The sequence below is a fragment of the Mobula birostris genome, chromosome 1 (genome assembly GCF_030028105.1).
Source record: "Mobula birostris isolate sMobBir1 chromosome 1, sMobBir1.hap1, whole genome shotgun sequence".
Taxonomy (NCBI): Eukaryota; Metazoa; Chordata; class Chondrichthyes; order Myliobatiformes; family Myliobatidae; genus Mobula; species Mobula birostris.
The window spans coordinates 131,735,113-131,762,903 of NC_092370.1; the positions used below are offsets into that span (position 1 = coordinate 131,735,113).

The following is a 27,791-nucleotide window of genomic DNA, read 5'->3' on the forward strand; positions in this document are numbered from 1 at the left end:
TATGTGCCGATTTTTTTTCTACAAATCGTTTTTGGTGATTCTGTTCAGGAGGGGCTGTTAATCACGACTGGAATATAGGTGATAAGTGGCTAATACACTCAATTTCATTTCTAAAATTCCACATTCCACAGTGATACAACACTGGACAGCATGGGAGGTCGTTCCTGCCTGTGGCCATCGAACGTGCAGCTCCTCCTGTGGAGGGTCAGACACCCTGAGCCAATAGACTGGTCCTGGACTTATTTTCCATCTGGCATAGTTTGCATTTTGTTGTTTGATTGTTGGTCGTTTTTGTATTGCTATATTTACGCTCTATTCTTGGTTGGTGCGGCTGTAATGAAACCAAGTTTCCCTCGGGATTAATGAAGTATGTCTATCTATCTAAAAGGGTTTATCTAATGAATTAATATTAAACACACAGCGCATATTTTCCTCGCATGAATATAGTGATACGTCAATTATCAGGGGAGGACAGGGGAGCTTGAAGTAAGTGTTGAACAAACTTCCAGTAGAAGTGGTAGAGACAGGTTCGATATTATTATTTAAAGAAAAATTGGATAGGTATATGGACAGGAAAGGAAAGGAGAGTTATGGGCTGAGTGCAGGTCGGTGGGTCTAGGTGAGAGTAGCGTTCGGCACGGACTAGAAGGGCCGAGATGGCCTGTTTCCGTGCTGTAATTGTTATATGGTTATATTGTGGCGGTGTGCTACGCACAGCGCTAGAATAAAGACACGTGGTCGGTGAGTTGTAGTTGTGAAAGAAGAGGTTTATTCAAACTTTGCGGCCTCCTTTAAAACCTTCCCGTTCCCACCCACTCCGGGCGGGACTGCTGTGGGGAATGCATATTCGCAAACCCTTTCCGCATGCGGGATTTTCCCCCTGCTGAAGATGGCAAGGTGCCCTTTTTGGGGCCGGCCTCTCTGCTGGCGTGCGCTGTTTCGTGAGCCGGTTCGTGTGTGCTGGAAAGTGGGTTGCCACATAACCCCCCCCCCCCCCCCCCCCCCCAGAACCGGCGATACATCACCCAATGTCCACAGTCTGGATCGGCCTCTGTTTGGGAGGTCTGCCCCTGCGCCGCGGTGCCTGAGCTGGGACCTACTGCGCCAACTCCACATGGGCCGGTTTGAGTCGGCCCACCGTGAAAACCTCCTCTCTCCCCCCAATGTCCAGCACGAACATGGACCCGTTGTTCCTGATCACCTTAAACGGCCCCTCGTAGGGCCGCTGTAGCGGTGCCCGGTGTCCGCCCCGTCGTACAAAAAGAAACTTACAGTTCTGCAGGTCTTTGGGTACGCAGGTCGGGCTCTGTCCGTGCTGTGAAGTGGGGATGGGGGCCAGGTTACCGAGCCTCTCACATAGTCTGTCCAGGACTGCTGCAGGTTCTTCCTCTTGCCCCCTTGGGACTGGTATGAACTCTCCTGGGACGACCAGGGGCGCGCCTTACACCAACTCGGCCGACGAGGTGTGCAGATCCTCCTTGGGCTCCGTGCGGATTCCGAGCAGGACCCAGGGAAGTTCGTCCACCCAGTTAGGCCCCTCCAGGCGGGTCATGAGAGCCGATTTCAGGTGACAGTGGAAGCGCTCCACTAGTCTGTTCGACTGTGGGTGGTAGGCAGTTGTGTGGTGTAGCTGCGATCCTAAAAGGTTGGCCATAGCTGACCACAGGCTGTAGGTGAACTGGGCGCCCCTGTCGGAGGTAATGTGGGCCGGTACCCCGAAGCATGCTACCCAGGTTGCGATCAGTGCTCGGGCGCAGGATTTGGAGGTGGTTATCGGTGAGCGGGACTGCCTCTGGCCATCTGGTGAAGCGGTCTATCATAGTTAGGAGGTACTGCGCTCCTCGTGACACTGGCAGGGGCCCCACGATATCCACATGAATGTGGTCGAACCTTCGGCGGGTGGGTTCGAACTGCTGTGGCGGAGCCTTGGTGTGCCGCTGCACCTTGGCCGTTTGACACTGCATGCACGTTTTGGCCCATTCTCTGAACTGTTTACGAAGCCCATGCCACACGAACCTGTTAGAGACCAGCCGGACGGTTGTCCTGATGGAGGGGTGCGCTAAGTTGTGAATGGATTCGAAAACCCGCCGGCGCCTGGCGGCTGGGACAACGGGGCGGGGTTGGCCGGCAGCTACGTCACACAGTAGGGTCCTCTCACCTGAGCCTACGGGGAGGTCTTGGAGCTGCAAACCGGAGACCGCAGTCCTGTAACTAGGGATCTCATCGTCAGCCTGCTGTACCTCCACCAATGCTGCATAGTCCACCCCCTGGGACAGGGCCTGTATGGTAGATCTGGATAGTGCGTCCGCCACGACGTTGTCCTTTCCCGAGACATGCCGGATGTCCGTTGTGTACTCGGAGATGTAGGACAGATGTCGCTGCTGGTGGGACGACCAGGGGTCGGACACCTTAGTGAACGCAAAGGTAAGCGGTTTGTGGTCCGTGAACGCAGGGAAGAGCCTACCTTCTAAGAAGTATCTGAAGTGCCGGATTGCCAGGTATAGTGCCAATAGCTCCCGGTCGAAAGCACTGTATTTGAGTTTGGGTGGTCGTAGGTGTTTGCTGAAGAACGCCAGGGGTTGCCAGCGGCCCTCGATGAGTTGTTCCAGCACTCCTCCGACTGCTGTGTTGGATGCGTCCACCGTGAGGGCAGTAGGAACGTCCGTTCTGGGGTGCACGAGCATCGCGGCGTTTGCCACGGCTTCTTTGGTTTTAATGAAAGTGGCCGCGGCCTCTTCATCCCAGGTAATATCCTTGCCCTTACCCAACATCAGGATGAACAGCAGGGTGCATGATTGGGCTGCTGAGGGGAGGAAACGGTGGTAGAAATTCACCATACCCACGAATTCCTGCAGGCCTTTGGTTGTGTTGGGTTGGGGGAAGTGGCGGACCGCATCTACCTTGGCGGGCAGAGGGGTTGCCCCGTCTTTAGTAATCCTGTGGCCCAGGAAGTCGATGGTGTCGAGTCCGAACTGGCATTTGGCCGGGTTGATTGTAAGGCCAAATTCACTCAGTCAGGCGTAGAGTTGAGGGAGGTGGGACAGATGCTCCTGACGACTACTGCTGGCTATGAGGATGTCGTCCAAATAGATGAATGCAAAGTCCAGGTCGCGTCCATTAGCCGCTGGAATGTCTGTGTGGCATCTTTAGGCCGAATGGCATTCGGAGGAATTCGAAAAGGCTGAACGGGGTGATGAGTGCTGTTTTGGGGATGTTGTCCGGATGTACCGGGATTTGATGGTATCCCCGGATGAGGTCTACCTTGGAAAAGATCCTTGCGCCGTGTAGATTTGCTGCAAAGTCTTGAATGTGCAACACAGGGTAGCGGTCTGGCATTGTAGCCTCGTTCAGCCTGCGGTCTCCAGCCCCCCCGTTGCCTTGGGCACATTGTGCAGGGGGGAGGCCCATGGGCTGTCGGACCGTCGTATGATCCGCACTTCCTCCATCTTCTTGAACTTCTCCTTCGCCAGTCGGAGCTTGTCCGGGGGGAGCCTTTGAGCACGGGCATGGAAGGGTGGTCCCTAGGTTGGGATTTGGTGCTGTACTCCGTGTCTGGGCATGGCTGCCGTGAACTGCGGTGTCAGAACTGGTGGGAAATCCACCAGGACCCTGGTGAATTCGTCGTCGGACAGCGTGGTGGAGTCCAGGTGTGGGGCTGGTAACTTGGCTTCACCCAGGGAGAACGTTTGAAAAGTCTTGGCGCTTCCCTTGCAGGTCGACCGGCAGGCTGTGAGCTTGCAGAAGATCTGCCCCTAGGAGTGGTTGGGCCACGGCCGCCAGTGTGAAGTCCCACGTGAACCGGCTGGAGCTGAACTGTAGCCACACCGTGCGGGTGCCGTAGGTCCGTATTGTGCTGCCATTTGCGGCTCTCAGGGTGGGTCTCGGTTCTCTATTGCGGGTGTCATAACTCGTTGGAGGTAAAACGCTGATCTTCGCTCCAGTGTCGACCAGAAAGTGGTGTCCCGACTGCTTGTCCCAGGCATACAGGAGGCTGGCAGCGGCGGCTGGCCCTGGCATTTCCCGGGAATTTACAGGGTGGTCTACAGCGGCGGGCCTCTGTGCCCCACCACTGGTGGTAGAAGCACCATTGTTCATTGGGCTCCTCACTCACGTTGCCAGGTTTTGTAGGCTCTGCTGCCAGGCCTGGTCTGGTCTGCCGTTGAGCACGCGGCTTGGTGATCTGTGCGACGGGCGCCCCTCTCTCCTTCTTGGCATTCCACAGCACATCTGCCCGGGCCACCACCTCCCGGGGGTTGCTGAAATCTGCGTTGGACAGCAGCAGGCATACATCCTCAGGCAGTTGCTCTGGGAATGCCCGCTCAAACATGAGGCAGGGTTTGTGTCCTTCAGCCAGGGCCAGCATTTCGTTCATTAATGCCGACGGCGGCCTGACTCCCAAACCATCCAGGTGCAGTAAGCGGGCAGCTCGCTCGCGCTGTGAGAGTCCAAAAGTCCTTATGAGCAGGGCTTTGGATGCTGTGTATTTGCTGTCCTCCGGAGGCGACTGTATAAACTCCTCAACATGTGCAGCTGTCTCCTGGTTGAGGGAGCTCACCGCGTAGTAGTAACGAGTGGAATCCGAAGTTATCTGCCGAATGTGGAATTGGGCTTCGGCTTGTTCGAACCATAGGCGAGGTCGCAGCGTCCAGAAGCTTGGCAGTTTTAACGAAACTGCATGAACAGTTACAGCGTCGGTCATCTCTGGTCCAAATATCATTTGGGCTGTCGGGGTCAACAATTGTGGCGGTGTGCTACACACAGTGCTAGAATAACGACACGTAGTCGGTGAGTTGGAGTTGCGATAAAAGAGATTTATTCAAACCTCGCGGCCTCCTTTAAAGCCTTCCTGTTCCCGCCTGCCCCGGGCGGGACTACTGTGGGGAATACATATTTGCAGACCCTTTCCACGCACGGGATTTTCCCCCGCTGGTGAAGATGGCCTGGCGCCCTTTTTGGGGCCGGCTTCTCTGCCAGCGCGCGTTGTTTCGCGAGCCGGTTCGAGTGTGCTGGAAAGTGGGTCGCCACAATATAAGTCATTTACAAGTTAATAGCATCATAACATTTTACGTAACGTTTGGATATTAAACACACAGCACATATTTTCCCTGTATGAACATATAAAATCATTGCAACACACCAATATTGCTGAATCAGTGGGAGCCCTGGGCTTGTTTCCCTGTAACCAGACAATGCCATTGAGGGGTGATGGGAGACAGTGATACTCGAAGGGGGTTCTTTATGTCCAGTCTATTCCGCAATTTAGTTTTCGTTGCATTCATTGCAGAGATATGTTGGAAATGGAAGCAACATTTTCAGTGCTTTCGTGGCTATCTCAGGGTATTCAGCCTTGACTTTGATCCAGAATGCCGGCAGAGATATTATGTCAAACATATTTTTCAGCCCGCCGTCACTTGTAAGCTCGAGGAGTTGATCTTCTTCCAACGCTGACATGGATGACGCGTGGGTAATGACTTCACGTGCGTTCAAGTTCAACAATGGGCGTGACAGGGAATGAGGAAAGATGCAGCTGACTCATATCGCCAAATTATATAATTTCCTCACGGCCCGGTAGCACATGCTTTGCGGCCTGATACCGGTCCGTGGCCCGGTGGTTGGGGACTGCTGGTGTACGTGATCATAATAAATACATTAACAAGCACAAAACAGCAGAATTTTACAGATTACAGCAGTGCAAAGTGAAGTTGTACAAAAAGAAATGCTGAAGTGACAACAACCGAGGAGGTAGAATTAAGGGTTCAAGAAGGTGGCAACACCACCAGGAAGGGGGTATGAGAGAGGTGATTGGTTCCGGAGTCTGATAGCAGTGCGGAAGAGGCTGTTCTTGAGTCTGGTTGCCTGGGCTTTCAAGCTTCTGAATCTTCTCCCAGAAGATGGAAGAGGGAAAATGGAGTGTCCAGTGTGGCTGGCATCCTGATGATACTGTTTGTCATGAACCAGGAAGCTGGATTGGATGGAAGGATGTGATGGGCCACTGATGAACTGGACAGTGCTTTCCCACATTCTAAAGTTTCTGATGGTTCAGAGCAGAGCATTTGCCATGCAAAGCTGATATGCAACCTATTTCAAGGGTACATCTGTAGAGGTTCAAGAGAACTTTCTGTGGACACGCTGATCCTTAGCCTTGACTACAATTATCCTCTGTTTTTTGACAAGACCAAGAGGCAACTCCTCTTCTTCTCATCTACCTCTCATAGACTTCTGGCAGTAAGTTCTGTGCAGTGATCCAGGGAAGCCAGATCTTTAAAATAGCAAATATGATGTGGACATTATTTTTATGTGGACACTTTCATAATGCCATGCTGTTGTCTGCAATTTTGAAAGTTGTCTGTCTGGTCCAAGTTACCTACATCTAGTGGACCATCAGCTGTAATACAAAAGTTGACATCCAATAACCTGATCCTCAGCGAAGGCAGTATAAACATATCGGAGCTATCTCTATGGGGGTTTAAATTTTCCACATTTTATTGCTTTCAGCAATTTTGGAAAAGTAACGCTCTTCAGACATACTGTTTTGTTCTAATATCTTACGAATTAGCCTGTGGTTTTTACTTCACAAGAAAAACACACCAGCATTTCTTAATTATTGGGATTTGAAGATGAGGTCCTTGTTAATCAACTTACACTCATTGTGCCACTTTATTAAGTACACCAGTACACGGGCTCATTAATGCAAATATCTAGATCTGATCAGCCAATCAAAAGCATGCAGACACGGTCAAGAGATTCAGTTGTTATTCATTTTGACCAATCATCAAAGAAGAAATGTAATCTAAGTGACTTTGACTGTGGAATGATTGTTGTTGCCACACGGGTGGTTTCAATACCTCAAAAACTACTGATCTCCTGTAACTTTCATGCACAACAGTCTCTAGAGTTTACAGAGAATGGTGCGAGAAACAAAAATAAAACATACAGTGAGTGGCTGTCCAGTGAGCAAAAGTGCTTTGTTAATGAGAGAGGTCCAAGTTGAATGGTCAGATTGCTTTCAACTGACAAGAAGGGAACAGTAGCTCAAAAAAGTCATATGTTACAATGATGTGCAGAAGAGCATCTCTTAACCCCCAGTATGTGGAACTTTGAAGTGGATGGTCTATAGCAGAAGATCATGAACATATACTCAGTGGCCACTTTATTAGGTACAGAATGTGTGTCACTGAGTGTGTAATGTTAGCTTCTAAAGCTGTGCCATTGAATGACAGACTTCTAAATGTAACTGTTCACTTATGACAGATCGATGTTACTGCATTTGAGTAGTCAAGTATATTTTAATAGTACTGTGGTCATTGATAATTGATACTTTGGAAATAGGAGATGGCAGTTTGGTTGTGAAGCTGCAGAACTGACTTGTTCAAGTACTGATATAGCAACGCATGGCTGAGAAATGTGTGTGCTGTCAAATCCGGTTCCACTTGTCAGTCTTACTTCCTTTTGCTTTGTCTGTCTGGGAGTTGAAGGTCAAAGCAAATAGGCATCCTGTCGAGGCAGAAGGAAGATTAATCGTATCTGCAGTGTGGTTTCTTATCAGACAAATATTTAGCAGAGCTGAACTATAAATGAAAGTAATGAACTGATTTTGATAGAAACCACCTACAATAAAATTTTAGTTACTATATGTCTGTCTAAAATATTGGCCAATTTTCTATGCTCACTGTGTTACAAACATTGAAGTTGCAAATGCTGAGATTTAATAAAAAGTGGAGCTGACATTTGGGTCATGTCCATCAAAACTGAGATCCATATGATACCTGAAGCTACATTCAGTGGCCACTTTATTAGGTACATTAGTACATCTACTCATGAATGTGAATATCTAATCAGCCAATCATGTGGCAGCAAGTCAATGCATAAAAGCATGCAGACATGGTCAAAAGGTTCAGTTATCATTCAGACCAAATGTCAGAATGGGGAAGAGATGTGATCTAAGTAGCTTTGACCATGGGATGAGTGGGCGTTGTAAAATCTGATTGTGCTATGAATAATTCATGTCGCTTCCAGGACATTGAGATGGTAAATATTGTGGCAACACACACAAAAATGCTGCAGCAACTCAGAAGATCAGACAACATCTGCAGAGGGGAATAAATTGTCAGCATTTCAGGTGGAGACCCTTCATCTGGACTGGAAAGGAAGCCCTTTACCTTTCCCACCTATCACCATCCAGCTTCTCACTTCATCCCCCTGTCCTTCCCCCTCACCTAGTTTCACTGATCACCAGGCAGCTTGTTCTCCTTCCCCTCACCCCACCTTCTCACTCTGGCTTCTTCCCACTTCCTTTCCAGGCCTGATGAAGTGTCTCGGCCTGAAACTTTGACTGTTTCTTCCTCACCATAGATGCTGCCTGAACTGCTGAGTTCCTCCAGCATTTTTGTGCGAGTTACTCTGGATTTCCACCATCTGCAGAATCTCTTGTGTTTACCATCATGGCATGTGTCTTTTGTATGTTGCACTGTGTTATAGTAACTTTGTACATCTTTACACCAAAGATAAAAAGTCGAGGGAGATTGAAAATCATACTTAAAATTCCGGCGACGCCCAGTGACTACTTTCGGTAGTTAAAGCACAAAACAAAGAAAACTGTTAAATACTTTGTTAATAACGCTTCATTAATAACGATTAATGCTAACAATGGAGAGGTGAGCAGTGGCGGAGGTGCAGGGAAGGCATGGACGAGGCAAGTGGAGGCGGAGGCAGGGTGGAAGCAGACCCAAAGCAGAGTTGTGGCATCCTGAAGAGCAAGGAAAGGCCCGATGCCTGATTGATTTAAGTGTAGGGCCGAAATGGAAAGGTCGGGTAGGGGTCAAATGGCGGTGGTGGGGTTTAGGCTTCAGAGCGGTCCAACCCAAGGAATGACCCGATGTTTGTGTGATTTAAGCGCCAGGCCAGATCGAAAAGGTCAGAGTGTCAGGACCAGAGGTGAGGGCAGGTTCTACAGGCTGCTACATGATGATTACTCAGCTCTGCACCGAACGGAGGCCGTGACCTACTCCAACCTCAGTGATGCCTGGCTTCGTGTCTGTCGTAAAACTTCAATTCTGAAGCTATTTGCCCTAGGTTCGGCCAGTGACTTAATCTAGGGGAAGACAGCCCCTGGCGTGGCCAAACTTAAGAAATCTTGTTTGGATGGATGCTGTGTGATGTGTTCCCCTGTTCCAAATCAGGACCATGAAATAACAAACAGTACACAATATGCAATTAAACAACTTAGCTTTATAATTCTTAATTTGACTATAGGGATAGTAAAGAAACAAAAAAGAAAAGGGCCCATTCTCGTGAAACGGTCTAATGCACAGCGTTGGATCTCACTGTTTTCCCGTTTGTTCGTTCTCCATTGATTTTCCCTCTGGGTGCCATTGACACCCGACTCCATTCCAAGTCCACTCCGTCCTGCAGTCTACGACTTCCCTGTTCTGGCATCTTCTCTCTCCATCTTCTGCCGAACAAAAAGACCGCGAAACCTTCACTCTCAGGCACACAAGAAAGAAAAACATCTCCCCTCATTGGTCAGTGCACATTCCACAGCCCCCGTTATCTCTAGTCATAACCCAAACACTGCGCTACGGAGAAACCATTACATTAGCAGGGAAACCTTTCCCAGGTCGTTACATTCTCTCCCCCCCACCCCCACCAAATTTAGTTGTGTCCTCATGACTTTGAGCTAATTCGCCAACCCTTCCTGCAAAGCACAAAGTCCAACCCAGGTGTAAAAGGCAGTGACATAGCTCCCCAAAACGGTAGGGGCCACACTCTGATCCCCCGGTGCTACGTAGGCCAGCCTATCAGGTGGTCTCCTAATTCTGTTGAGACCTCCGTTGCCCCTCACCTAACTCTTCAGGTTCTGATACTACTGGGGATACTTCTGGTCTACCTGGCGAGGCCTTCCCCAGCCTATCACTCGTGCCCATCTGTCCCTTGGCTAAGCCGTGCTTCATCCTTTGCAGGGTCCCGCTGCAGCCCAGGCTGTCCACAGAGCGAGAGCGAGGTCTGAATGATCTAAGGCCCAGAGTGCATTGATGCGACAGAGTCTGAGTCTTAGAGCAAGGAACAGCCCAGTGGTTGGATGATTTAAACGCCGGGCCTGATGGATTGAAAAGGCAGGGTGTTGGCAGCAGCGGTGAGGATCAGTCCGGTTCTGGTTGCCGTGTTTGCTCCCCTCTTGACTGCACTCAGGCTGAGGCTGTGGGCCTGCTCCAGCTGCTCCGGGCTTAGTGTTCGCGAGTTTGGCGGCATTTTGACCATAAGACATAGGAGCAGAATTAGGCCATTTGGCCCATTGTGTCTGCTCCCCCATTCAATCATGGCTGATCCTTTATTCCCTTCCTCTGGCCCACTCTCTGGCCTCCCCGTAACCTTTGATGCCATGGCCAATCAAGAACCTATCAACCTCTCCCTTAAATACACCCGATGACCTGGCCTCCATAGCTGCCTGTTGTTGCAAATTCCACAAATTCACCACCATCTAACTGAAGAAATTTCTCCGCATCTCCGTTTTAAATGAATGCCTCTCTATCCTGAGGCTGTACCCTCTTGTCTTAGACTCCTCCACCATGGGAAACATCCTTTCTATATTACTCTGTCTAGGGTTTTCAACATTCAAAAAGTTTCAATGAGCCCACCACCCCCCATTCTTCTAAATTCCAGCGAGTATAGGCCCAGAGCCATCAAACGTTCCTCATATAATAATCCTTTCATTCCCGGAATCATCCTTGTGAACCTCCTCTGAACCCACTCCAATGCCAGCACATCTTTTCTAAGATAAAGTTTCCAGAACTGTTGACAATACTTAAAGTGAGGCCTCACCAGTGCCTTATAAAGCCTCAGCATCACATCCCTGCTTTTGTATTCTTGACCTCTTGAAAAGAATGCTAACATTCCATTTGCTTTCCTCACCACCAGCTCAACCTACAAGCTAACCTTCTGCACAAGGACTCCCTTTGCATCTCAGATTTTTGGATTTTCTCCCCATTTAGAAATAGTCTGCACATTTATTTCTTCTAGTAAAGTGGATGGCCATGCATTTTCCAATATTGCTTTTCATTTGCCACTTTCTTGCCCATTCTCCTAATCTGTCTTAAGTCCTTCTGTAACCTTCCTGTTTCTTCAAAAACTACCTGCCCCTCCACCAATCTTCGTATTATTTGTAAACGTGGCAACAAAGCCATCTATTCCATCATCTAATTCATTTATATACAATATAAAAAGAAGCACTCCCAACACCGACCCATGTGGAACACCACTAGTTGCTGGCAGTCAACCAGAAAAGAATCCTTTTATTTCCACTTGCTGCCTCCTACCAATCAGCCAATGCTCTAATCATGGCAGTAACTTTCCTGTAATACAAACAATAGGCTCTTAACTTGGTAAGCAGCCTCATGTGTGGCACCTTGTCAAAGGTGCTCTGAAAATCCAAATTTACAGCATCCACTGTATCCCCTTTATCTATCCTACTTGTAATCTCCTTAAAGAATTCCAGTAGGTTCTTCAGGCAAGATTTTCCCCTTAAGGATTCCTTTAGTTGATTTCAGTAGAAACCATGCTGACTTTGTCCTATCTTGTCCTGTGTCACCAAATAGTTCATAACCTCATTCTTAACAATTGACTCCAACATCTTTCCAACCACTGAGGTCAAGCTAACTGGTCTATAATTTTCTTTCTGTTGCCTTCCTCCTTTCTTAAAGAGTGAAGTGACATTTGCAATTTTCCTGTCATCTGGTCTGGGTAACTTATGCTCCTTTAGGTTTTTCAGCTTTCTGAGCACCTTCTCCCTTGTAATAGTAACTTCTTCCCTCACTGCCTTCAACATCTGGAACACTGCTAGTGTCTTCCACAGTGAAGACTGATGCAGGATACTCATCTAGCTCACCTACCACCTCCTGGTCCCCCATTATTTTTTTTCCAGCCTCATGTTCTATGGGTCCTGTATCCACTCTCATCTCTCTTTTATTTTTTATATACTTGGAAAAGCTTATTCTATCCTGGTTGATAGTGTTTGCTAGCTTGCTTTCATATTTCATCTTTTCTCTCCTAACAATTCTTTTAGTTGCTTTCTGTGGATTTTTAAATGCTTCCGAATCCTCTATCTTCCTGCTAATTTTTGCTTTGTTGTATGCCCCCTCTTTTGCTTTTACGTTAGCTTCGACTTCCTTTGTCAGTCATGGGCGTACTATTTTGCCGCTTGAGTATTTCTTCTTTTTTGGAATACATATATCCTGCACCTTCCTCATTTTTCACAAAAACTCATGCCATTGCTGCTCTGCTGTCATCCCTGCCAGCAGATCCTTCCAATTTACTTCGGCCAACTCCTCTCTCATACCACTGTAATTTCCTTTTATTCCACTGAAATACTGCTATGTCAGACTTTACTTTCCCCCTATCGAATTTCAAATTGAATTCAATCATATTGTGATCACTGCAACACACATCAAAGTTGCTGGTGAACACAGCAGGCCAAGCAGCATCTGTAGGAAGAGGTGCAGTCGACGTTTCAGGCCGAGACCCTTCGTCAGGACCTGCCTCCTAAGTGTTCCTTTACCTTAAGCTCCCTAATCACCTCCAATCCTGTATAGCTGAACCCCTAGTAGGCTCAATGGCAATCTCCCCTAAAATGTCATCCCATAGGCATTCAACAAATTTACTCCCTTGAGATCCATTACTAACCTGATTTTCCCAATATCCCTGCATGTTAAAATTTCCCATGACTATCATAAGATTGCCCTTTTTTTTAATAGGTACATTGAATGTCAGAGAAATATATACAATATACATCCTGAAATTCTTTTTCTTCACAAACATCCACGAAAACAGAGGCGTGCCCCAAAGAATGAATGACAGTTAAACATTAGAACCCTAAAGGCCCCCCCAGCTCCCCCCCTCCCATGCACAGGCAGCAGCAAGGCAACAACCCCTTCACCCCGCTCCAAACCACCAGCAAAAGAGCATCGGCACCCTCCACTGAGCACTCAAGCATGTAGCAAAACATCAGTAAAGACACAGACTTGCAGTACACCAAAGACTACTCATTCACCCGGTAATTGAATGTACCACAGGTTCTCACTGTGTCCCTAATAAGGGAAAAAGAGATGTTCCCATTTCACAGCGAGTGGGGAGACATAACAAACAACTCGCTGATTTATGGTGTTAAAAGTCTGTTGTGTTGTATGTTCCGAGCTCCGTGCTCAGAGAGCTCAGGTCTCAGGGCACACAGCCGGCAGCTAGCCCGCCACTCCTGATGTTCCATATTCTCCCATGATGCCTAGATCAGGGGTACCGGCCTTGAATCGGCCCATCTCCAGAGCCACAAAAATCTGGCACACTGAAAGCGCATTAGTTTTCCAGGCCGCATCTGGTCGTGAGACCCTGAGAGCGGGTCCCATTCCTGCAAAGGACTGAAGTCAGAGTGTAACTCCAGGTCAGGGTTTTCAAAAGAACCTTGAAAAGGAAAATAGGAGATATCAAAGATAGATATATTGCTTTTTATGAAAATGCAAGAAAAGAGTCACTGTTTAATGCCATCATGACTTTGCTTCACACTCTGTCATTTGACATGCCTTTTCTATTTCCCATTGTAATCTAAGTCCACATCCCAGCTACCGTTTGGAAGCCTGTATATAACTGCCATCACCGTCCTTTTACCCTTGCAGTTTCTTAACTCAACCCACAAGGATTCAACATCTTATGATCTTATGTCACATCTTTCTACTGATTTGATGCCTTTCTTTACCAGTAGAGCCACACCACTCCCTCTGTCTACCTTCCTATCCCTCTGATATAATGTGTAACCTTGGACATTCAGCTCCCAACTACAACCATCCTTCAACCACGATTCAGTGAAGGCCACAACATCATACCAGACCATCTGTAATAGTGCAACAAGATCATCCACCTTATTTCTTATACTCTGTGCATTGAGATAAAATACTTAGAGTACACGTTTCCCCCGCCATCCGAAGGTAGAGCGTTCCTATGAAACGGCTCGTAAGCCGAAATGTCGTAAGGCGAAGAAGCAATTACCATTTATTTATATGGGAAAATTTTGTGAGGGTTCACAGACCCAAAAATAACTTACCAAATCATACTAAATAACACATAAAACCTAAAATAACAGTAACATATAGTAAAAGCAGGAATGATATGATAAATACACAGCCTATATAAAGTAGAAATACTTTTCCACAATTATTACTGAACTGTTCTTTGTAGTGAAAATCTCACGCAAGCGCTGTTGGCAGAAAATCTCACGCAAGCGCTGTTGGCAGAAACACGGCGCAAGCGCTCTCCAGTAATCTTTAAGCTATGAAGCTGCCAAATCATACTAAATAACACATAAAAATACACAGCCGATATAAAGTAGAAATAATGTATGTACAGTGTAGTATCACTTACTGGAATTGGGAAGACAGCGCAGAGCACACTGCTGATGGTGTGTTAGACTGAGTCATCGCAGGTTGGCTAGTGCAGTGGCCCCCACCCTCCAGGCCACCGACTGATACATTGCCGCGAGGCACGCGGGGGTCCAGTGGTAGCCAGGTGGCATCCAGCACATCTTTAAGAAAAAAGCTGAAATAAACATGCTAATTAATTAGGTGCTGCCCGGCACGTAATTGTCGGCCCAGATCAGTGCCGATTGCCAATTGCATCACCTTTGATCTGGGTGACATTTACGTGTGAGGTGGTACCTAATTAATTAGCATGTTTATTTCAGCTTTTTTCTTAAAGATGTGCTGTGTGCCTTTCGGCTACTGCTGCATTCTCCACAAATCGGTACAGTATCTGTCCGTGGCCTGGGTGTTGGGGTGGTGGGACACTGGGGTGTCATCTCGTCATCTGTTTCCATTAGAGCAGGCAGCTCATCTTTTCCTATGACTGCTCACCTCGATGTCGAAGGTCGAGGTTCGTCGTCTGCTGTGGCTGGTGTAGAAGGCTTGCTTGAGTGCTGAGCCTCGCGCATTTTTCTATCATACAGTTCTTTGTAAGGACTCAAACCATCTTGCAAATATCCCCCAAACCTATGTACCCTTTCAAAATTAAAGTCGTACTTTATCATTGCAGTGAAAATCTCACGTAGTTGCTTCACTTTCACTACTGCATTCGGTTTTGATTGTTATCCTTTCCTCTTCCAATTGCATCAGCCCTTCATGGGATGCCAAAACCTCTTCAACATCATCTTCGTCAGCTTCCACAAGCCAAACTCACTTAGTCCTTACTTTATTCACCACGATCGAAATGCTTAATTGTGTCTAGTTTTACGTTAAGTGTAACACCCTTACGAGCTCTTTTAGGTTTTTCCAACACCATAGAACACATCTTGCAAATGGCTGCTCACAGGCACGTGTTAAAGCAATGCCGTTCCGAATCCGGGGCAGAGCAGCTGCTCGGGGCGCGCGCTGCCTTTTATCGCGTGCTAAAGTTTTTATCGCGCGCTGCTTTTTTTCGTAACAGTGAAAACACCTTATGAAAGCGAAAACAGGGTACTAATGTAGGTCTTTCGTAACAGTGAGGTTTCGTAAAGTGAACGTTTGAAAAGCGGGGGACACCTATATTGTATTTGCCACCCTTTTTGATTCTGCATCCCTAATGCACTGATACTCACCTTGCTGGCTGCAATTTTGTCCTATCACCTCCCTGCCCTTCCTGACAGTCTGACTGTACCACACATAAAAGTTGCTGGTGAATGCAGCAGGCCAGGCAGCATCTCTAGGAAGAGGTGCAGTCGACGTTTCAGGCCGAGACCCTTCGTCAGGACTAACTGAAGGAAGAACTCTGACGAAGGGTCTCGGCCTGAAACGTCGACTGCACCTCTTCCTAGAGATGCTGCCTGGCCTGCTGCGTTCACCAGCAACTTTTATGTATGTTGCTTGAATTTCCAGCATCTGCAGAATTCCTGTAGTCTGACTGTATGCTATTTTTGCTTCTTTTACCATCTGTCCCATCCTGAGTCCCTTCATTCTGGTTCCCCCACCCCTGCCAAATTAGTCTAAACTCTCTCCAACAGCTCTAACAAACCTGCCCGTGAGAATATTGGTTCCCCTCGGGTTCAGGTGCAACCCGTCTCTTTTGTACAGGTCATATCTCCCCCAGAAGAGATCCCAATGATCCAATAACCTGAAGCCCTGCCCCCTGCAGCAGCTTCTCAGCCATGCATTTATCTGCCAAATCATCTTGTTTCTACCCTTACTGATGCATGGCACAGGTAGCAATCCAGAAATTACTATCCTGGAGGTCCTGCTTCTCAGCTTTCTGCCTGGCTCTCTATATTCTCTCTTCGGGACCTCTCTGTTTTTTCCTTCCTATGTCATTGGTACCAATATGTACCAAGATGTCTGGCTGCTCTCCTTCCCTCTCTAAAATGCTGTGCACACGATCTGAGATGTCCCTGACCCTGGCACCTGGGAGGCAACATACTATCTGGGTGTCCCATTCACGTCCACAGAATCTCCTTTTGACTATTGAGTCCCCTATCACTACCGCTTCCCACTTTTCCCTCTTTCTCTTCTGCACCACTAACCTGGTCTCTGTGGTATTCCCCTGGGAGGTCATCCCCCACAATAGTATCCAAAACAGTATATTTATTATTGAGGGGAATGGCCACAGGGTGCTCTGTGCTAACTGCCTGTTCACCGTCCCATTCCTTCTCTTGACAGTCACCTCGCTACCTGCCCCCTGCAACTTAGGGGTGATTACTTCCTTGTAACCTCAATCAATGATCTCCTCAATCTGCTGTACAAGCTTTAAGGTCATCCAGCTGCTGCTCCAGATCCCTAACATGGTCCTCAATGAGCTGCGGCTGGACGCACTTCACACAGGTGCAGTTCCCAGGGAGACTCTGGGTCTCCCAGAACTCCAACGTCCAGCATGAAAAACACACAATGCCCATTTAAACTGCACTGTACCCCTGAGCCGAAGCCTCCTTTGAGCCAAAGCCAGACACTTCCACTCTCTTCACTGGCCCAGTCCCAACAATGGCCACTCCACTTGTCCCTTCTGTACTTTTATTTACTCCTCTCTGTGCTGCTCCTGCCACTGACTGGGCTGCCAGAATGACGCTGAATGTCTGTTTCTTGTTTTGTGGCTGCCTGTAAGGAGATGAATCTCGAGGTTGTATAATTTGTACATACCTTGATAATAAATGCACTGGGGGATGTTGAATGTAGTTTACTGCTGTGCTAATTTCAAGCTGAGATTCTTATTGTAATAGAACATGCAGCATTCTCCTTTTCATCAAGCTGTCATTCACTCAAACCATGACGTTTTGAAGCTGCAAATGCAATTACATTTTATTGCAGTGAGTACGGTTTACCCTAACTTATTTTGGTAAAGTTTTTCTTATTGTAAGTCATATGTATCATCATGAAACAAAGAATTATACCTGAGTGCAATTCTCTGATCAGTTCAGAGCTTAAGATTCAAAGTTCAAATAAATGTATTAGCGAAGTACGAATATGTCACCATATACTACCCCGAAGTTCATTTTCCTGTGGGCATTCACAGTAGATAGGAAGAAATGCAATATAATTAATGAAGAACTACACACAAAGATGGACAAGCAACACGCAACAGATGACAAACTGTGCAAATGAAGAAATAATAAATAAACAAACAAACAGACAAACTGAGAACGTGAGTTGCAGAGTCCTTGAAAATGGCCCCATAGGTTATGGAATCGGCGCTGAGGTAAGTAAAGATATTCCCGCTGGTTCCGGAGCCTGATGGTTGAAGGGTAATAACTGTTGCTGAACTTGGTGGTTGGGACCTGAGGCTATACCTCCTTCCCAATGGCAGCAGTGAGAAGAGAGCATGGGCTGGACGGTGCAGGTCCTAGATGGTGGATGTTGCTTTGTTGTGGCAGCATTCCTTGTAGATGTGCTTAGTGGTAAAGGATGCACCCACAGGGTAATTGTCATTTCCTGATATCACCTATTACCATCCATGTTGCACCTCTCAGCGCAGAACAGACAATGACTGCTAAGCCAGTGTTGCATACTAATTGACACCCTGATCTGTCTGCTCTATTTACTCCTGATGGGCACTGGCACTGAGAGCACGATTGCCATCCCTAGTTTGCTGTTCCTCCAGCTCACGCTACTAAGTTCCTGGGCACATTGACTGTCCCTGTGAACCAGTTTGCTGGTTAAACACTGGTTGTTACTGAGCCCGACTTCGTGGCCTCTTTGTAGGGCAATGCTCCACCTGAAGAGAAAGGCAGGCTTAGATGAATATTTTATTACGCCTCAGTCAATGCAGCACTTCCTTAGTATAACGCAAAAATTTCTTAGATTATGTAGTGGTCTTGAAATGGAACATGGACCCCCATATTGGTATTAATGTTGCCAACTGAGCCAAACATAAAGATGAAAAAAAAGAAATTGATGGATTCTTGATCAACGTGGTAGAAAAAAAGCAAAATTGAATGCTCTTAATACTGAGCCTTTGTTGTTATTTAAAGTCATACATCATAAAACCATAAGCCATAGGAGCAGAATTAGGCCATTTGTCCATCGAGTCTGCTCCATTATTCCACCATGTCTGATTTATTACTCCTCTCAACCCTACTCTCCTCATTTCCTCCCTGTACCCTACAATGAATGCGCTTACTAATCAAGAACTTATCAACCTCCACTTTAAATATACCTAATGACTTGTCCTCCTCAGTTGTCTGTGCCAACAAATTCCACAGATTCATCACACTCTGGCTGAAGAAATTCTTCCTCATCTCTGTTATAAAGGGACATTCTTCTATTCTGAGGTTGTGCTGTCTGGTCCTAGACTCACCCACTATAGGAGACATCCTCTCCGTGTCCACTGTATCTAGGCCTTTCAATATTCAATAGGTTTCAATGAGATCCTGGCCTTTCCTGCCACCCCCACTAAACTTCAGCAAATACATGCCCAGAGCTATCAAATACTCTTCATACAGCACATTAACCCTTTCAGCCCATGATAATTCTCATAAACCTCCTTTGGACCCACTCCAATGGAGTGAGACAATATGGAAGCAGACCCTCTGTCCCAACTTGTGCATGCTGATCGAGCTGCCTACCTGAGGTAGTCCCATTTGCCGGCATTTGGCTCATATGCCTGTAAACATTCCCACCCACGTACCTAAGTATCTTTTAAACATTGTAATTGTACCTACTTCCAGCACTTACACTGGCAGCTCAATCCATATACTCACCACCTGTTGTGAAAAGGTGCAAAATTTCCTGCCATTTTCTTGGAAACCTTTGTGGTGAACATCGGTGGTGAAGTCAGTGTCATTGGACCCTGTTTGGATTTCTAAGTATTACGTTCATAAGTTTTTTTTTTGTAATTCCAGGAGCTGTCTGACCTTCGGCATGCCCTCAATAAACTGAAGAAGCAATATCAAGAGAAAATGGCAGAACTTACTCATTCCAGTAGGAGGGTAGAGCAGCATGAATCTGAGGTGAAGAAGTTAAGACTGCGTGTGGAAGAACTGAAGAAAGAGCTGGCACAAACAGAAGATGAGGTATGTGGACATAGCTGGTGTTAGAATGTCAACATTTTTATATATTTGGAGAATCATTTTGTGTTATTAGGTGACACAGTTTGGGTTAAATTGTTCCAACTCCAACTTGCGTGTACAGCAATTTCAGACTCAGACAACCTTGTGACTCTTAGTCACTCACCACCAGGTTTCACAAGGTACTGAATGTGACACGGTAACAAGATACTGAATGTGAAACATTAACTGAATGTGACATAGTCCATTTCCGCATGGGACGTTAGTCCAGGAGCTTAAAGCTCTTGGCATTCAGAATGAAGTAATAAATTGGATTCAGCATTGGTTTAGTGGAAGAAGACAGAGAGTGGTAGTATATGGTTGTCCCTCTCTGACTGGAGGCCTGTGACTAGTGGTGTGCTGCCAGGATCTGTGCCGGGTCCATTGTTGCTTGTTATCTATATCAACGAACAAGATGATTATGTGATAAACCGGATTTGCAAATTTGCAGATGACAACAAGATTAGGGGTATTGTGAACAGCCAGGAAGGCTCTCAAAGGCTTCAACGTAATCTAAAGCAGCTGGAAAAATGGGCTGAAAAATGGCAAATGGATTGAATGCAAATAAGTTGCTCTTTGGCTGGACAAACCAGGTCAAACTTGCACAGTGAATGGCAGGGCACTGAGGTGTGCGGTAGAACAAAGGGGTCTGGGAATACAAATCCATAATTCCCTGAAAGTGATGTCATGATGTCACGATAGGCTAGAATTGTAAAGAGAACTTTTGGCACAATGGCCTTCATAAATCAAAGCATTGAGGTAGGATGTTATGTTGAAGTTGTGTAAGATGTTGGTGAGGCCGAATTTGGAGTATTGTATGCTTTTTTGGGTCACCTACCTACAGGAAAGATATCAATAAGCATAAAGAATACAGAGAAAGTTTACACAGATGTTGCTAGGACTTGAGGATCTGAGCTAGCATGGAAGAATGAGGGTGTGATTTTATCGCGATATACAAAATTATGAGGGGTATAGATAGGGTAAATACATGCAGGCTTTTCCCCCTGACATTGGATGAGATTAGGTTTAGGGCGATAGGTGAGATATTTAAGGGGAATCTGAGGGGGAAACTTCTTCAGTCATAGAGTTGTGCGAGTTTGGAGCGAGCTGCCAGTGGAAGTGGTGGATACGGGTTCAACTACAACAATTAAGAAAGGTTTGGATAGGTAGATGAATGGGAGGGATAAGGAGGGCAACATTCTAGTTGCAGGTTGATGGGATTATGCCGAAAAACTGTTTAGCATGGACTAGACAGGCTGTAGGGCCTGGTTCTGTGCTGTAGTTCTCTATCACTCTATGGCTAATGGAATCTAGCTGGCTCAGGACCGGCTGAATGGAGAACTGGGAGTTCTGCATGTCATTAAGTTTATTGTACTTCCTACCAGTTACGAGAAAGATGGTAGCTCAAGGCAAAACTGCTAGGTTCTAAATAGAAGATCTGAGTCATTATGGAGAGTGCTACAGAGTACTAGCATCTGATAGCATATACTGAAATATCACCTCTGGGTGGGAAACAGGTTGAGTACCCCTTATCCAAAATGCTTGGGGCTAGAAGTGTTTCGGATTTCAGATATTTTGGATTTTGGAATATATAATGAGATAGCTTGGGATCGTTGCCATTTCTGACTCTGAATTTATGTGCTACCAGTAAGCAGTCTTTGTCTTACAGTCTTGTTCATCACACATGTGCACTGATGCAGCCATTCAGCAGGCTAGATTTTCATTAGCGACAATCTTGGCAAACTTATAAATTAATTTCTCCGCTGGTTTGTGATCAGCAGATGCTTTATCACCACAAATCTTTAAAAATGTAATGCTGTGCCTTTTCTTAAATTTCTGCAACCAGCCTGCTGATTATTCACACTTACCTTCAATTTTCAGTTTGTTATCACAGTTTTTTACATGCTTCATGATCAGTATACCGTTAAGCAGCATATGTTCACTGCGACGCTGACTAAACCACTTTTTCAATATATCTTTGAGACGAATAAACTCTCCTTAGGCTTCCCAGCTGGGTACAGGTAATGATGATAACCAATGCTTTATTGTCCTTGAAGAAGATGGCAGAGTTGGTCATCGAAACGTTGGGTATAATCAATACCTGTACCCAGCTGGATGCTCGAAAAGAGTTTATTCCTCGTATATACCGGAAAGCACTAAGTCCTTTTCCACATGTTTGACAGCTTCATTTTTTACTTTGTGCGGTGTCTTTTACGACTTCTCATTAACTTCTCTTAATTACATATGTGAGGTCACTTCTCAGAACCGTCTGTGGTGTGTAGAGACCTGCGCATCACAGACCTCTGGAGATTTTCAGATTTTGGAATTTCGAATAAGGATTACTTAACCTGTAGTAAATGTAGACAAACGGCTTTAGGAAATGAAATGTTATGGCCATAAACATTACCTCAGCATTTTTAAGATTCTGAATTAAAGGTTCAGATTTATTTGTTGCAAGCATTTTAAAGCCTGCAGTGAAATGCTTTGGTTTGTGTTTATAACCAACACACCTGAGGATGCGCTGGGGCAGCCCGTAGTGTTGCCACACATTCCAGCACCAACATAGCTTGTCTCCTATGCTCGGCAGAACAACCACAGAATACAAGCAACAAAACAAACCACATTCCTTCCTTCTATCTGCACACATTAACAGTCTTCCAACGCCAGCACAGGCTGTCTTCTTCGGCTTCCAGCCTCCCCTAGACTTGGATTCAGGCTTGGACATGCAGACATTGGGCTTCAACATCCCCAGTGGACTTGCAGAGATTCACAGACTCAGCTCCGGCCAACGGGCCTCAACTTCCAGACTTCAGAACTTCCGATTCGCTCTTCAGCAACTGTTCTCATTGCTTACTCATTTGCATATGATCCATAAGGCCAAATTTGAGATTCAACATTTTTACAGTTTGAGGAATACTCTAATTTTCTTCAGGTAATGCTTGATAAAATTTCCCTATGCAGCCTTTGAAAGAAACCAAAGAATCTGGGTTGCAAAGCTTGGGCATCTCATCTAATCTTCAACTGCTCCAGTATGGTTTTGTGTTTGACCTTCAAAAACCTGGGAGTGCCCAATGAGCAGAACTTCACATCTGCTTTTGTACTGTAACCACAAGGGAAGCTGGAGACTTTGCAATGATTTGTTCATCTGCTGGTTCCAAGAAAACATCTACACTAATTCATTTAGGTGTGTGATGGAATACTTGTCATATACCTGGATGGGGGTGGCTATGATAATGCTCAATCAGTCTTGTATCATCCAGAGTAAGACTGTTTGTTTGATTGGTAGTCATTCTTTTGGACTGCATGGCATGAACTTTGCAAATCCTACATAAATACTGTATGGATTGTACCACAGCAAGTCATTGAGGATATTTAAATGATAAGCACCCCCAGCGAACAAACTAAGTAGTGTACACCTCATTAATGCAAATATCTAATCAGCCAATCATGTGATAGAAACTCAATGCATAAAAGTATGCAGACATCGTCAAGAGGTTCAGTTGTTGTTCAGATCAAACATCAGAATGGGGAAGACGTGTGATCTAAGTGACTATCACTGTGGAATGATTGTTGGTGCCAGGCAGAGTGATTTGAGTACAGTATCTCAGAAACTGCAGATCTCCTGGGAATTTCATGCATAATAGTCTCTAGAGTTTAGAGAGAATGGTGAGAAAAAAAAATTATTGAGCAGCAGTTCTGTGGGTGAAAATGCTTCGTTGACGTGAGAGGGCAGTGGAGAATAGCCAGACAGGTTCAAGCTGACAGGACGGTGGCAGTAACTCAAGTAGTCACGTGTTACATCACTGGTATGCAGAAGGCACAACATGTCACAATTTGAAGTGGATGGACTACAGCAACAGAAGACCATGAACATACACTCACACACAGAGATTTGAAAGTGGGAGGGGGAGCGGGAGATCTGAAATGATAGGAGAAAACAGGAGGAGGAGGGATGGGGCCAAGAGACGGAAAGTTGATTGGCAAAACGGATATGAGAGGATCATGGGACAGGAGGCCCAGGGAGAACGAAAAGGGGGAGGGGGGGAAAAACCCAGAGGATGAACATGAGGTACAGTCTGAGGGACAGAGGGAGAAAAAGGAGAGAGAGAGAGAAAATGTGTGTATAAAAATAAATAACGGATGGAGTACGAGGGGGAGGTGGGGCATTAGCGGAAGTTAGAGAAGTCAATGTTCATGCCATCAGGTTGGAGGCTACCCAAACGGAATATAAGGTGTTGTTCCTCCAACCTGAGTGTGGCTTCATCTTGACAGTAGGGGAGGTCGTGGATAGACATCAGAATGGGAATGGGATGTGGAATTAAAATGTGTGGCCACTGGGAGATCCTGCTTTCTCTGGCGGACAGAGCGTAGGTGTTCAGCTAAACGGTCTCCCAGCCTGCGTCGGGTCTCACCAATATATAGAAGGCCGCATCGGGAGCGCCAGATGCAATATATCACCCCAGCCGACTCACAGGTGAAGTGTCGCCTCACCTGGAAGGACTGTGTAGAGCCCTGAATGGTGGTGAGGGAGGAAGTGTAGGGGCATGTGTAGCACTTGTTCCACTTACAAGGATAAGTGCCGGGAGAGAGATTGGGGGAAGGGATAGGGGGGACGAATGGACAAGAGCGTTGTGTAGTGAGCGATACCTGCGGAAAGCAGAAAGTTGGGAGGGAAAGGTGTGCTTAGTGGTGGGATCCCGTTGGAGGTGGCGGAAGTTATGGACAATAATATGTTGGACCCGGAGGCTGGTGGGGTGGTAGGTGAGGACAAGGGGAACCCTATTCCTAGTGGGGTGGCAGGAAGATGGGGTGAAAGCAGATGTGCATGAAATGGGAGAGATGCATTTGGGAGCAGAGTTGATGGTGGAGGAAGGGAAACCCCTTTCCTTAAAAAAGGAGGACATCTGCTTCATCCTGGAATGAAAAGTCTCATCCTGAGAGCAGATGCGGTGGAGACGGAGGAATTGCGAGAAGGGGATGGCATTTTTGCAAGATACAGGGTGGGAAGAGGAATAGTCCAGGTAGCTGTGAGAGTCCGTAGGCTTATAGTAGACATCAGTTGATAAGCTGTCTCCAGAGATAGAGACGGAAAGATCAAGAAAAGGGAGGGAGGTGTCAGAAATGGACCAGTTAAACTTGAGGGCAGGGTGAAAGTTGGAGGTAAAGTTAATAAAGTCAACAAGTTCAGCATGTGTGCAGGAAGCAGCACCAATACAGTCATCGATGTTGCAAAGGAAAAGTGGGGGACAGATACCAGTATAGGCTTGGAACATGGGTTGTTCCACAAAGACAACAAAAAGGCAGGCATAGCTGGGACCCTCGTGTTAACATACACTCACTGGCCATTTCATTAGGTACAGGAGGTATATAATAAAGTGACCAGTGTTTGCATTTTAATAAACTAGGAAAGGAAAAATTTGTATTTTACTGTGCTTTTCATGACTTTGGAATATACCAAAGCACTTGACATTCAATGAAGCTCTGATTTAAAACAATAACTCTTTGTTTCTCTCTTCATAGAAGCTGTCTGTCTGTCTGGCATGCTCAGTGTGTTTTTTTTTCTCAGGTTTCCAACAAGTGCAGTATTTTCGTTCTGCAGTATTCGGTGAAGTGGAGTCATATTAGAATATTGGAAACGCGGTAAACAATTTCTACATAACAAAGCTCTCACAAGCAATAACACAATAATGAGCTAATAATCTGCTTTAGGGATTGCCTCTGAGCAGTAAATATTGATAAGGACACCAAGAACAGCTCGCCATCTAATCTTACAAAGGAATTATACTCAGGCAAATGCAATGTTAGAACTCATTTCAGGAGGACCAGCAAAAGCATGGATGGAATGCTGAGACTTTAGAAGACATTGGTCAGACCAATGTGAGCAGTTTTGTGCCCCTTATTTGAGAAGTGATGCCCTAGAGTTGGCGAGGGTCCAGAGGAGGTTCCAGAGAATGATCCTGTGAATGACAGGGTTAACTTATGAGGAACGGTTGATGGTTCTAGGCATGAACTTGTTGGAGTTTAGAAGAATGAGGGGTTTCTCATTGAAATCAATAGGTCTATTTAATGTCAGAGAAATATATACAATATATGTCCTGAAATTCTTTTTCTTCGAAACATCCACGAAAACAGAGGAGTGCCCCAAAGAATGAATGACAGTTAAATGTTAGAACCCCGAAGCTCCCCACCAGCTCCCCCCTCCCACACGGAAGCAAAGCAACGATCCGCCCTCCCCCACCAGCAAAAATCATCGGCACCCCCCCGCCCCCGAGCACTCAAGCATGCAGCAAAGCAACAATAAAGACACAGGCTTGCAAGACCCCAAAGACTACTCGTTCACCTGGTATTCGACATACCACAGGCTCTCTCTCTCTCCCTAATAAGGGAAAAAGAGGTGTCCCCATTTCATAGCGAGAGGGGAGACATAACAAAACATCTCGCTGATTTATGATGTTAAAAGTCTGTTGTGACACTTTTTCCGAGCTCTGTGCCTCTGGGCAGATAGCCAGCAGCAAGCCTGCTGCTTCCGGTCTTCCTTGCTCTCCCGCAACAAATCAGTCATCGTCGGTGGCACCAGCCTTGAGTCCACCCACCTCCCAAGCCACGAAAAATCTGATACCCTGAAGGCGCTCTAGTCTAGTGCTTGGCATATCAAAAAATGGCTGGTTGTGAGGCCCTGAGAGCAGGTCCCATTCCCGCAAAGAACCAAAGTCAGAGTGTAATTCCAGATCAGGGTCTTCAAATTGAATATTTGAATACTGAATATTGGAAGTTCTTAAATAGAGTGGGCATGGAGAGGATGTTTCCAATAGTGGGGGAGTCTAGGAGCAGAGGGCACAGCCTCAGAATACAAGGACATCTCTTTAGAACAGAGATGAGGAAGAATTTATTTTGTCAAACAGCAGTAAAGGCATGCCTTAAGGCTGTGTGCTGAGCCCTCTTCTGTACTCCCTTTTCACCTATGACTGTACATGGTTTTAACTCCATAACCAAGTTCGCCAACGACACCACGGTGGTTGGTCTGATGATCAGAGGGGGTGATGAGACGGCCTACAGGGACGAGGTCCAGCACCTGGCCGCGTGGTGTGCTGACAGCAATCTGGCCCTTAACACCCAGAAGACCAAGGAGATCATTGTGGACTTCTGGCTTGCTAGTAGGTACATTCAGGTCCCCATCTATATCAACGGAGCTGTAGTGGAGCATGTATCAAGATTCAAATTCCTTGGTGTCCACATTTCCGAGGATCTCACCTGGTCCCTGAGCTCCTCCATCCTGATAAAAAAGGCACAACAGCGCCTTTATTTCCTATGGAGCATCAAGAAAGCTCACCTCTGTCCCAAGATACTGATGGACTTTTACCGCTGTACCATTTAGAGCATACTCACCAACTGCATCTCAGTGTGGTATGGCAGTTGTCCCGTATCGGATCACAAAGCACTCCAGCGTGTGGTGAAAACTGCCCAGCGGATTATCGGCACCCAATTGCCCACCATTGAGAACATCTACCGTATGCGCTGCCTGGGCAGGGCAAAAAGCATTATCAAGGATTCATCTCACCTTAACCATGGACTTTTTACTCTCTTCCCATCTGGTAGGCACTACAGAAGCCTCCGCTCCCGCACCAGCAGGCACAGGAAGAGCTTCTTCCCTGAGGCTGTGACCCTGCTGAACCTCACATCACAGCGCTAAGCAGTATTGCACCATATTGTACTGTCTCAGTACTTTTATATTTGTGTGCTGTAGCACTTACTTTTTATTCGCAGTTATTTTGTAAATAACACTATTCTTTGCACTTCTGGTCAGGTGCTAACTGCATTTCATTGGTCTTTGTATCTGTACTCAGCACAATGACAGTGAAGTTGAATCTAATCTAACCTGTGGAATTCTTTGCCAGGTCATTGGGTATATTTAAAGTAGAGGTTGACAGGTTCTTAATTAATAAGTATGTCTAAGGTTATGGGGAGAATGTGGTTAAGAAGGTTAATAAATCAGTCATGATGGAATGGTGGAGAAGATTTGATGGGCCAAATGGCCTAATTCTGCTCCTATGTCTTATGGTCTTTATGCGATACCCTTCCCTGGACACCCCATACACTAATGAAATGAATTCAAAAGGACAATTTACTGTTCGTAATAGCAAAAATTCAATAAATCGTATCATGGAATTTCAGGATACTCAATCAACAGAGGTGGGATGATTGTCACAGCAACAGAACATGGCACACTAATTCAAAGTTTCAAATTTTCAGTTTGGTT

General features: G+C 46.2%; 1 protein-coding gene and 1 long non-coding RNA gene across 11 annotated transcripts in view; one reads left to right on the top strand and one right to left on the bottom strand.

Moving 5' to 3' along the window:
* LOC140199916 (coiled-coil domain-containing protein 102A-like) overlaps positions 1–27,791 on the top strand; it is a 649,450-nt gene that overhangs the window by 337,009 nt on the left and 284,650 nt on the right. For all 10 annotated transcript variants that reach the window (XR_011886535.1, XR_011886536.1, XR_011886534.1 and 7 more), the window contains one exon: positions 19,331–19,501. Coding sequence is in view for 7 of the 10 variants with exons in the window: in XM_072262408.1 (XP_072118509.1) it covers positions 19,331–19,501 (171 nt within the window). In the remaining 3 variants the exon portion in view is untranslated. The remainder of the gene's footprint in view (positions 1–19,330; positions 19,502–27,791) is intronic.
* LOC140199958 (uncharacterized) lies at positions 9,228–19,580 on the bottom strand. Its single transcript, XR_011886539.1, has 3 exons — positions 19,402–19,580; positions 17,133–17,272; positions 9,228–9,451 (listed from the first exon to the last, which is right to left on the bottom strand). It is a non-coding gene; the product is annotated as an uncharacterized lncRNA (long non-coding RNA).